At 38.0% G+C, this 12,166-nt stretch overlaps 1 protein-coding gene across 2 annotated transcripts in view; it reads right to left on the reverse strand.

Moving 5' to 3' along the window:
* LOC117517390 (transcriptional coactivator YAP1-like) overlaps positions 1 to 12,166 on the reverse strand; it is a 59,490-nt gene that overhangs the window by 26,639 nt on the left and 20,685 nt on the right. The window contains exons 3-7 of one of the 2 annotated variants that reach the window (XM_034178393.1): positions 11,419 to 11,618; positions 5,991 to 6,139; positions 3,906 to 4,007; positions 3,575 to 3,681; positions 1,514 to 1,632 (exon numbers count right to left, since the gene is read on the reverse strand). In XM_034178393.1, coding sequence (XP_034034284.1) covers positions 1,514 to 1,632; positions 3,575 to 3,681; positions 3,906 to 4,007; positions 5,991 to 6,139; positions 11,419 to 11,618 — 677 coding nt within the window. The remainder of the gene's footprint in view (positions 1 to 1,513; positions 1,633 to 3,574; positions 3,682 to 3,905; positions 4,008 to 5,990; positions 6,140 to 11,418; positions 11,619 to 12,166) is intronic. The other variant, XM_034178394.1, reaches the window with a different exon arrangement.

A 12,166-nucleotide genomic window follows, 5' to 3' on the forward strand; every position in this document is an offset into this window, starting at 1 on the left:
CCCACTTACAAAATATTTTTCACTACATTATTTTCATAGTCCCAGATGAACAAATTCAATTCAACTGTAAATAACTTGAATAAAAAAAGATTTAAAAATTAGTCCTGATGACATGAAGTTCATAATACACATTACATGATTAAAACTCTACGTGACCAAGAAAATGTTTCTTCTTCAGGTTTCCAGCTGGCTACATTTACTGAAAATTTGTGTCCCCAACAAGAGGGAAACCAGCAAATTATGATGGCTGCACAAATTATATATTTGAGAGCACATATTATGCAACTCAAGGTTTTTGTGATGATCTCTATCTTAATTTCTTTGTGGAAAACAAATGAAATCACATTCACACCACCACTGTACTGAAGTTACAGCAGAAGATGAAAGGTTTCAAAACCTGGCCACATAAAACCACAAAAATCTGTATGAACTATCAAGTGAAACAACTTGGAAGCAAGTCCCTATTCTGAGACCATGGACTTTTGTCAGAATTGGGTGGACTGTCTCCTGTCTCCTGCCCTGAGTGTCTGGGTCGGGGTGTTACTGGTCCAAATACATCTCTGAGTCTTGTTCATGAGTGGAGGAAAGCTGGAGTGTGAGCTTGGCAGCCGGCTCAGTGTTGCGCCTGAGGCTCCCCTAAAAATTGGTCTGCCCTTGCCTTCAATGTGCATGCGTCATTTTGGAGCGTCAGCAGCAATTCACTGATTATCACCTCGTTTCTGCTTAAAACTGCACTCCAGTCATCATCTATCTCAGCGACAGATATCTGAAGCTTTTGTACAACAATCATTTCCACATAAATTCAGCATTATTACATAATAAAAGACGGGATAGATTAGAGCGCCACAGCAGCACGTCTGAGTCTGACTTGCTGCTGCGCCTACGTCATTTCAGAGTGTCAGTAAAGACTCACAGATTATCGCCTCATTTCTGCTTAAAACTGACTTTAGAATGATTTAATAGGTTTTACTTTGTCATCTGATGGTTAATAATCATATTATTCCCTTTGATTGCTTTGGGTGTAGAGAGTCAGACTCAGACAGTCTCAGACGCATACACAGTGAAGGTAGAGCGATCCAATTAGTAGAGGGGACCGTTCGGTCGGTGACACTGGATCATCATGGTGAAGAAAGAGCTGAGCCAAAAGGCAGGGCTCTTGCTGTATGGCGCTATCCTCACCTATGGTCATGAGCTTTAGGTAGTGACCAAAAAAACAAAACAACAGATACAAGCAGCGGAAAGGAGGTTCCTCTATTGGGTATGCAAGGTTACACTCACAGACAGGAAAAGAAGCTAGAATATCAGGAACTTCTAACAAAAACTGCTGCTGTTTCACATCGAAAGGAGCCAGCTCAGGTGGTTCGGGCATCTGGGGAGGAGTGTAGTGACCGTGTAACATTTTAAATGTACCATCTCTATTTCTTTTTCTTTATGACCACAGCACTCTAACCTAACACTACGGAAAAAGCTGATAGACACAATGACACTACAGTAATTATTACTATCAACTCACCCATTAAGTGTAGGCTCCAGGCTTGAGGTTCTGATCCTGACATCAAGAGATGGGACAACAGTTTGTGTGCTTCTATCGTGGTCCATGACACCAGGAATCTGGTTCCTTCCTCCTGCATCCTACAACACAGACACAATCCTGTTTGTGTAACGTCACCCGAAAATGAAAGCACTATTACTCCGAAATGAAGGGACAAACACATAGTTGTGGTCAGACATTTGCATACACTAATCATGGGCATGAATGTCATGGTAAATTTGGACTTTTAATGTTACTGAACTGTTCTTTTGCCAGAATGGAATGATTGTACGGCATACACCATTAATTGGATGCAATTTTTATTTTGGATTTTCTTATGGATTTTCTCTAAACCACACATGGTCAAAATTATGCATTCGCTTAAATATTTTAGTAAGTGTTAATGAAGGTTCTACAATGTCTTAACGTGACACAGTCAAAGCCTATTAACTCCTCATTCATGAACATGATTGACTACAACTGGTAGTTTCTCTTTGTCAGCACAAAAAAGAAGTGTTTGACAGAACTGAGACTGACCAATAGTTAGAAGAATGTGAAAGTCCAAGGAACTCAGTGAAGATCTGAGAAGAACTGTAGATTTGCACAAGTTAGGAAGGTCTCTTGGAGCCATTTGTAAACTGCAGATTCTAAAATTATCCATTCAAACAACTGCATAAGTTAGTCAGATCTAACTCTTCTTTGCCAAGGTCTGGAGGAAGACCCAAACTGTCATCCTCAGGTGAAAGGAAATTGGTTAGGATGTTCTCGATCAACTCAAAACTTAAAACTGCTGCAACACCAGCATCACTGTCCATAGTGAAGCGAGTTTTATATCACCATGGACGAAGACAGTGCCAAATAAGAAAGAAGCCCCTGCTCCATAATCTACACTGTCAAGCTAGAATGAAGTTTGCAGCTGCCCACATGGAAAAGTGAAACGGCTTCTAGAGAAAAGTTCTATGGTCAGATGAGACAAAGATGGAGCTATTTGGCCAAGTGACAAGAGGTATGCTTGGAGGAGTAAGGGTGAGGCTTTCAAACCTAAGAACACTGTACCAGCTGTCAAGCATAGTGGTAGTAGAATCATGCTCTAGCTCTGTTTTACTGCCAGTGGTACTGGTGCACTGCACAAAGTGAATGGAATAATAAAGAATGAGGACTACCTCCAAATTCTTCAACGTCACCTCCTATCAAAAGGTAGAAAGTTGAAAATTGGCCATAACTGTGAAAATTTGTGGACTATACTTAAAAGCCGAGTCTATGCCAGGAAACCAACCAATTTAATTGAACTCTACCAATTTTGGCAAAGAGTGGTCAAATGTCCAGCCAGAATTATGCCAGAACCTTGAACCAAATATTAGTGTGTGTATATATATATATATATATATATATATATATATATATATATATATATATATATATATATATATATATATATTATACACACACACACACACACACGCACACATACACCTATTTGAGCCTGTATGTATCCAAAATAAATTCATACTTGTGCATGGGGAGGTGATGGCCTAGTGGTTAAGCGATGGGTTTCAGACCAGAGGATCCGCGGTTCAAACCCCAGTCTGGATGGACAATCACTATGGACCCTTGGGCAAGGTCCTTAATCCCCTAGTTTCTCCTGGTGTGTATTGAGCACTTTGCATGGCAGCACCCTGACATCAGTGTGCGAGTGTGTCTGTGCGATCATTATAAAGCGCTTTGAGCTTCTGATATAGATGGAAATGCGCTATATAAATGCAGTCCATTTACCATCCAATTCTTGTTTTTTAAAGGCATTAATGATGTATGTTGTACAATCATTCAACCCAGGGAAAAAATAGTTCAAAGTACTCATTAAAAGCCCAGAATTACCACACATTCATGCCCATGATTAGTGTACATAAACATCTGACCACAACTGTAGAACACAACACATGAGAAATAAATTAAATGTAAGGGCATATGTCAGAATGTCAATTTCTAACAGAACATGTTGAGGATGGTCCAGTATATTCAAACACAACATGGTTGACCTCTGACCTGTGGTGTCATTTGCTTGGGAAGGCCCTGCTGTTTGCACCGGAGCCTTTCCTTCTCCTGCCTTTGCTGTAATGCCATTCCAATAATGGCAGGGTTTATCTTCTGGCCTGGAACATAAAATTCACATAAACTGAATATTTTCACTGTGATCAGCAATTTCATTCCATGTGAGCAATGATATGTGTGAGAATAACTTTTCTAAACTTTGCGATCTTTCATATTTCCGTTGCCAAAAAAAAAAAAAGAGCAACTTGTGATTGTGGAACAAAAGGTTTGTCATTGACAAACAGGAATGGTCAATTCTGCAGACACAAATTTGATAGTGTGCTACCTAGACGCGGGTCGACCCATGTGGTGGTCTTATTTATGTGATCGATGTAGTACACCTCTCCCTCTGCAGTCACAGCCTGCTCCCAGCCTTCAGGCAGCGGACCTGAACAGCAGTGAAAGTACACAGTAAGAAGGCAAGTGGTGGCTGCAAGTGCACGGAGTGCTGAAGGCAAATAGTTGATTCTGGCCCACGTTTTGTGCAAGTGTAGCTCCTAGTTTACTGAGGCAGATGTGAATGATTGTAGGTAAATGGCTACAGCTACGACTATGGAATTAAAGTGCTGCAACCACTACATATCGCACCCTTGTGCTGTGAGTGAAGCCTTTAAACAGCCACAGCACTGAGACAAAATTTTAATACTTACAAATACTTACAATGAGTGGAATATGTGCAAAAATTGGCAGCATAAAAAGTAAGGCAAGCAACTGAAACTGATGAACTACTTCTTGTTTCTATAGATGAACCCGTTTCATGAATCAGTCTTGGTGCCGATAAGGATTTTATTTAGTGTTCAGATGTGACAGATTAAATATCAACTACTATTTCTAGAGTCCAGTTAGTTCCACTGAGCAAAGTATACAAATGAAAACAAAATAAAAACTGGCACTAGAATTACACAATCTCCCATCACTTTTTCAGCATGCTAGCATTTTCAAATCAGCACCCTATAAAGCATCATCTGCATGTTGTTACAGTCAGGTCCATAAGGGTTTGAACAACAACAATTTTGCTTCTTTGCTTTAATTCAACACAAATATTACATAAACTATTGGAGTTATAGGCTTTTGTGGCTGTGATTGGAGAAACTGTGCAGGGTGTTGCGTCACCGGTCACAGCTTCATGGTTAAGTGACAAAGAGAAGGGCTTCAAAACAAAACAGATTTTTAAAGAAAACAGATCAAATCTATACTGAAGTTTTCAATGTGCTTTCTTGTAAACTATAGCTATCTCCTTTTAAGGAAATCCTTCCTCCTCTGTGCAGTTCTACCATGAAGCGGTGTATATATATATATATATATATAAAATGACCATAATTCCTAAAAGGTTAATGCAATATTTTTGGAAAACCCCTTGAATGAATACTGAACATCTACACTGCAAGCTCACTGTGACCGTTTAATTAAAACAATTTCATAGTTGTGGTCTACAGCGGCCAAAATAGTTCAATTCCTTATGGGCGTGACTGTATCAACACAGTATATGTAACCTACAAATATGATGTCTCTTAATTATTATGCTGCTTTGTATTATGATTGGTTTGTTGTGTTCACAAGAATCTATTCAAACACACAAGCAAAATGACAAAGGTCTTACATTTTACTATATGTACATAGTGATGGGACACCAACACTACTACTACTACTAATAATAGTATCAGAATTGGCTTCTGACTTCTGTAGCAGTCTTCTAGGACTACACTAACTGATAATATTCATACCATTATTCATTGTAGTAGTAACTTATTGAATCGGCTATTCAATAAACAGGCACAAATATCCTTATCTCAGTGTCCCAGAGTCCAGAAACACATATGCACAACCAAAATCCAATGATATGCTCTCTGTATCAAGTCAGAACCATTTTCTCAAATTTTACTAGTTTTCTCTCTAATTAATGAGTTTAAAATTTGTTTGTTTTTTGTTTTTAAAGAAGCAAATTTCAGGTTTAAACTTCTTTAAATTGTTTTTGGTGGCTTAGAAACACTTCAAAACTTACTGCCCTGAAAATTCATTAAAACAGAATTATTTCTTATGTACCCAGATTTAATCTAGGTACACCACTGATTATACACTGCTTAAAATCAGTTCAAAATTAGAAAATATTGAGTTTTAAGCGTAAATCCTGCAAAGGGATTCAAGTCCAAAATGTCCCCAAGGCCTTAATATAGTAAAATTATTTTCATTCCCACCATGGGTTGCCACATCCACAGATGTACAGAACAGGTTGTGGTGAATCCTGAAGTAGTATGACCTATCAAGTACTAGCAGTTGGGTAAACCACCAAAAGCAAGGACTGTGGTTTTACAAAAATACTGGACTCGAAAAAGAAGAACAGGCACGTTTGCGGAGGGAAGCTAAGTAATACCTGTTTCTGGGTTGATGGATTGTTGTTGTGCAGGAGGTGCGGTGCTGGTGAGGGAGTGAACTGGAGTATTTGAGATAGGATGTTGAGCTGCAGCCGACTGAAGCTGCGAAAGGCGAGGGTCATGCCAAGTGGTCGTTTTATCCAGGTGACTGCAAACACACAACAAGTCTCAACACAACTGTATCCGTTAAACTGCTGTAACCTGACAAAGAAAAGGTGCAAAACACGCTTTGTCTCAACCTGCTGTACCTGTACTACCAGGTGTGCGTGTGCACACTTAGGACAAAGTTTAGAATTTATCAAAAACATGAGAAAGTTGTTTCAAAATTAAATATTTGTTTTTTCATGCCCCTCCAACCTATAATTAAAATAAGCAGAAAAGTAAGGAGGGCATACACAATCCCCAGAACCACTGAAGTCAGTAAATCCCTTTATATATCAGATTTTTTTTCCAAATACTTAATTGATGCAGTCCATAAATCTTAACCAAATGAAAATATACAGTGTGCAATAAAGACAAATTACCTTCCAGAATCAATATGCCAATCTCTCTCTTTGGAGAAATGTTCTTTGTTATCGCTTTACAAAGTTCAGCACATGACATTATGGACACTTGTGGGCAACAGCATAGCTGCTTATGAACAGTATCTCTATGAACTTAATTCCTTCGATAATGTTGCACTAAGGTTGTCCTAGTGGCAAAGATCCTATAAACCAAATCTTGAGGGGGAATCCCGTTAGTATTGTTTGTGATACTGCTTGGAGAAAAAAGAAAGCCCTTGAACAGATGGATAGATAGAATCTGGTATAGTACTATAATCCCCTTACAGAGCAAGTACCTCAATGGGATAGAAATTGGGCTACCAATATCAGGATTTGATTACAGGTCATGCTAGCTGTCCGTGTCCTTGGACAAGACAGTTCATCTGCATTGTCCCAGGTCATCCAGCAGTAACCTTGGATGAACAATTAACTTGTGATGGACTGTTGCTGTGTATTGGGGGCAGTCACAGAAAAATGTTATCCAGGAATAAGCACCACCGCTACATCAATCTCAGAGCCTGTATACTGCAGGATGTACTACTACGTCTTCCTCTTTTATATACCCCGTCCCTTTCAGTCCACAGTATACTAAAAAAGTAGGTTTAATGTACTTGAAATATATGTACATTGTCACTTTAATCTTTTTTCCCATGTTCAAAATGCAGTGTATCGATGACAAGTAGTAAGAGTCAAAAAGTAAAACAGGAAAAGAAAAAGCATAGTCAGTTTATTATCTTTATCCTAACGGGGGGGGGGGGGGGGGGGGGGATAAATCCGTAAACTAACACGAGGTACATGATTTGCCTAATTTTATGCAACCTTATATTATGTTTAAAACATATTGCATATACTTCCTCTGATGATGAAGTGATGAATTATGACCGCCTCTATAACCCATCAGATACCGACAGCATGGAATGGTTTATCCAAATTAGCACCCCAGTTAGCATATTTGGATTTGTAGACATCATCCAATTTGTGTCACCATAATATGCACACATTCAAAATATATGATAAAGTATTCTTGAGTAGTGGCTGTTAGAAATGAAAACCTTCATCCTCATTAATACCCAAATACATGTTCTAAATAACCCAAAAATCTAATTAGCGCATTCACTGCCCAGATTGAAACAAACTGAGCTCCCAATTTTTGTCTTTCTACTTTAAACAGAATCTCTTTCAGCATTTGAACAAGAGTTGTTTGGATATATCCCCTATATTTACTGACAGTTAGTAGACGACCAGTGGTGGGCACAGCTAACCAAAAAGTTAGCTTCGATAACCATTAATCCAATAACTGAAAAGTTATCTTTTATGATGCTAAACTGATAAATTGCTAAAAATGTATCTTTATTACAGATAACCGATAGCTTTTATTACTGATTCGGATGCGGCCATATCAGATTACACTGTCTGCTTCTGATAAACCAGTTTCACTTTCATTCTTCACTGCTGGGTAAATTCAAGGATCACAAACACATAAGAATGCATGAAAAATGAATGAAGAAAAAATAAAACCCCAAACACTGTCATCTTTCAAAAGCAGTAAAACACAATATTAGAAGTATGAACTAAAAAACTGCTGCTTTTTCACGTTTTGAACCCTGCGACTTAAACAACCAAAATACGTCCATTAATGTACTGATTCGCAGAATAAAAGACACATAGTAAATATGAATTCTGACCTGTTAGTTTCAGTGGGATCCATCTGAAGAAATAATCCACATAAAGCATCTTTTTTTAAAATCCAAAACAGTGTCGAAAGAGGGAAGAAATCCCTCTGTACACAGCTGCACCATGATAGCTCCTCTCCCCCACCAAGTCTTGGCGATTAAATTATACCGTCAGCCACAAAGAAATAAAAGAAAATAATGTTAAAATCAGTCTGTTTTGTTTTTGTGTCAAGTGGACGATAACACTCACTTTAACGTCAAAAGTGAACCTCAACTACACAACCCACAATGCTCCCTGCGTCGACCGGCCAATCACGTTTTGCGCTTAATGATGATGTCATCAGCAAGTGACAGGCAGCCAGTCTGCCACAAACACGCAACAAACGGACTAAGATGTTTAATTTTGGGGTTTCCAAACATTTTTGACCGTTAAACTTTGCTCACTTTACCAGCAAAAAAACAAAACAAAAAAACAAAAACAAAAAAGTTATCAGACTGAAAGTTATCGGCGCTAAATTTATCAGAAGACAATTGGTCCGATGATGGTTTTAAAACTTATCTGAAAAGCTAATCCACTAGCAAAAACATGAGCTTCGATAATTAGCTGTTATTGGATTAGCTGAACTGTGCCCACCACTGTAGATGACATTAATGTGACCTACACGCTCGGACTGGGAATACGTCCCAAAATTTATATCATGGCATAATTTTGAAGTATGGTCAGTGATGGTATATATCACACAGTGGTGGGCACAGTTCCGATAATAGATAATAATCGAAGATAATGTTTTCATTATCGATTATCTTTTTAGATAACTTTAAAAACCATTATCGGACCAATTATCTTCCGATTAACTTTTGTCCGATAACTTTTAGACCGATAAACAAACCTTAACAGCGACAAGCATTTCGTAACAGATATACAGTTATACCCTCTGCAAACAGAAGAGAGCTGCTTTTATGAAAAGCGTCTATCTTCTGCAGACAAAGGAGAAGTGGTCAAAAAAAAAAAGAAAAATTTCCTTTTGACACCATACCGATATGCTGGCAATATCACCTAAGTCATCCAGAGGCATACATTTTTAACTTATGGTTCAAATTTTAACCAAACTAATTTTGGACAAGTTATTTAAAATTACTGTCATGTCTGAAGTTTTATAAAGTGAAAATATCAGATATATGTTTTAGTTTTAAAGTAATGTGCTAATTTTTAAGGTTTTGTGAGCACATGCTGAGCCCAGCAGTGCATTATGGGTAGGATGATGTAATCTCACGTTCACGACAGGACAAATGCATTTCAGACACTGTTCAGGCTCCACGGACAACAGCATTAAACTCTAGTGCCTAAAACTCTCTTGAATATATTCTCTGGGTTTATAGACGTTATTGTATTTGCGTTTGTTAAATTCCACGCATTTTAAATGTAGCAGACAGGGATTATCTGGAATTTTGTTTTCAAGGCCTCTACTGCCATCTACTGGCCAGTAGTGTTCATGGCAGTATTCGCCCTAAGTACTAAGCGTCTGGGAACCAGTAGATGGCAGTGTTGTATTTGTTTTGACCTCAGTTATATCAGATGATTGTCAAATCAACATTTTGGCTTTGCAAATGGCTTTCTTTTTTACAAATGAAGTTTAAAACAAAACAACAGCAAAAAAAAATAAATAAAATAAAATAATAATAATAATAATAATAACAACATTACAAGACAGCTCTGCAGTGTTTGCACAGGCACAGTGCGAGCGGTTGGATGCTTGTAGCTTTTCAGCAGGAGGATAACCTCACGACGGCCGACCAGAATAATATCAAACAGGTTAGATTTTCATTGGACGATCATACGATCGGCGATCAGGAGGTGGTCCTGAGATGTTAAACGCAGCTTGTTACTCCATGTACACTACACAATGCAGGACGCGCGATTAACCTGAAACTCGGTCCAAAAAATTCCTGCATGAAAAATCATCTTGCAGTGTAAAGCACGTTTTACAACATCATAAAACGTGCGCACATTCTCTCCACATGCAAAAATTTTGCGATGACACTTCCAGGGCTCCGTAAAAATGCCTGTTTTTACAAATAAAAAAATGAACACCAACACATGACAGACGTCACATTAACGTGTTGGTTTACATAATGAATGACTGAACCAATCAGTGTTTAGCAGAGGCACTTTTACCCAGAATCCTTTGCGATTTGTCTGTGTTTGTTACAAAACCTCAGAATTAGTGTATTATTCAACATTAAAAGATATATGCTATATTTTAACTTTGTACAAATGACAGAATTGACATTAATGGAGTTATTCTATCGGTATTAATGTTATTTATAAATCAAAACCATAAGTTAACATGACTTTATTTTTCAAGACCTCCGCCTGACCGGAGTGTTATAATTGATAGAGAGCTGGCTTTAGGGCTGCTCTCAGGGTACCTCTGTGTTGGGAGCTCTGTAGTAAACAAAAGCTTCCAGCAGGGGCAGAATGTTCAAAGACAAAAGTGTGGTCTCAGTGTGTGGGTCTGTTGTTACTTTTAATATTAGTAGAAGTTATTGTGGCATTAAAACTTAAATTCGTTTTACTAGTAGTTGCAAATGTACCAGAGACAATATTGGAATTCATCTGTTGTCGGTTATCTGTAACTTCCGATACATTACATTTTTGGGTGGTATATTGTTTTATCTTTATCGAAGATAACTTTTCAGTTATGTGATTATCTGTTATCGAAGTTAATTTTTGGGTTATCTGTGCCCACCTCTGATATCACAATGGTAGTAATTTTAAAATTTCAAAGCAAGAGGTTCTGAAAGACTAACGCATTGCTATGGCAACTGCAAGGCAGCTATTACTGTACTCTTAATTGTATTTCTATGTGAAAAAGTTGAATATTTATAATGTTTACCAACAACACTGAAGGTTTCCAAACAAAATACAGTGAAGATGATTAGAAAGGGGTGCAGGAACTGTGCACAGACAAGCTTTCAAAAGTTGAACTGCAGATAAATAAATGAATAAATACAAGCCTTATTGCAGTTATGTGTGGATATATATGTTGGATGTGTGGCCTTCTTTAACTTTGAGATGTACAATTGCCTATCACTTGTTACTCAAAGTGACCAAATATTTCTTCATGTAGTAAATTGTTACTTTGGGTCAATTTGATCCAAGTATCGCCCAAAAGGTTAATCAGATGAGACCAACAAAAATTAGACCTTACTTGAGGAAGTAACGCTGCCCAGTAGCAGTTTTGGCCATTTCCCAGCCATGGGGGAGTGGCACATCATCAGGTATGATGGGTGCTGCTGATGCATCTGCTGCTTGAGTGGAGAGGGAATTGACTGGGAGGGAGGCAGGGGAGGAATGGGCGCGGACGTGATGTGGCGTGAGAGAACCGCAGACGCCTCCATCTGAACTGGCCTGAAGAGAAACAAGTAGCATGAATGACCATTTGATGCATAAAATATATCTTGTTGTTGACGTTATGTGTCATTTTGTATTATGTCAAATCATCAGACATATGCTACATTCACATGTTGACGGAAGTAAAACCATCATACTAGTGATGACATGGAGACAATTTTGCAGTGTTAATTGGATGGATAATTTACTTACTTGAAAGATACCACATCGTTTTCACAGTTTGAGTTTGCAATTTTTAGCGTATTGTGGGAACTTTCTGTGATATCACTTCATTTGTAATATCACACAAGTCATTCCAGTTTACCTCACATAAAGTCGGGTGACCCTGCAGTAAAATAAATAGCGTATTTTCTGGAGTATAAGTTGCTTTTTTTAAACTAGTTTGTGAGGCCACGTGACTTATACTCCAGTGTAACTTATATACCGAAAAATCACACATTTGTTGTTAATAATAATAAAAACTGTAATTACTATTCATATAGGACATGCCCAGGAATCAGAGTACTAAACAAAATTAACTCTAATAATAAAAGAACACCAATAAT

The sequence above is a fragment of the Thalassophryne amazonica genome, chromosome 9 (assembly GCF_902500255.1).
Source record: "Thalassophryne amazonica chromosome 9, fThaAma1.1, whole genome shotgun sequence".
Classification (NCBI taxonomy): Eukaryota; Metazoa; Chordata; class Actinopteri; order Batrachoidiformes; family Batrachoididae; genus Thalassophryne; species Thalassophryne amazonica.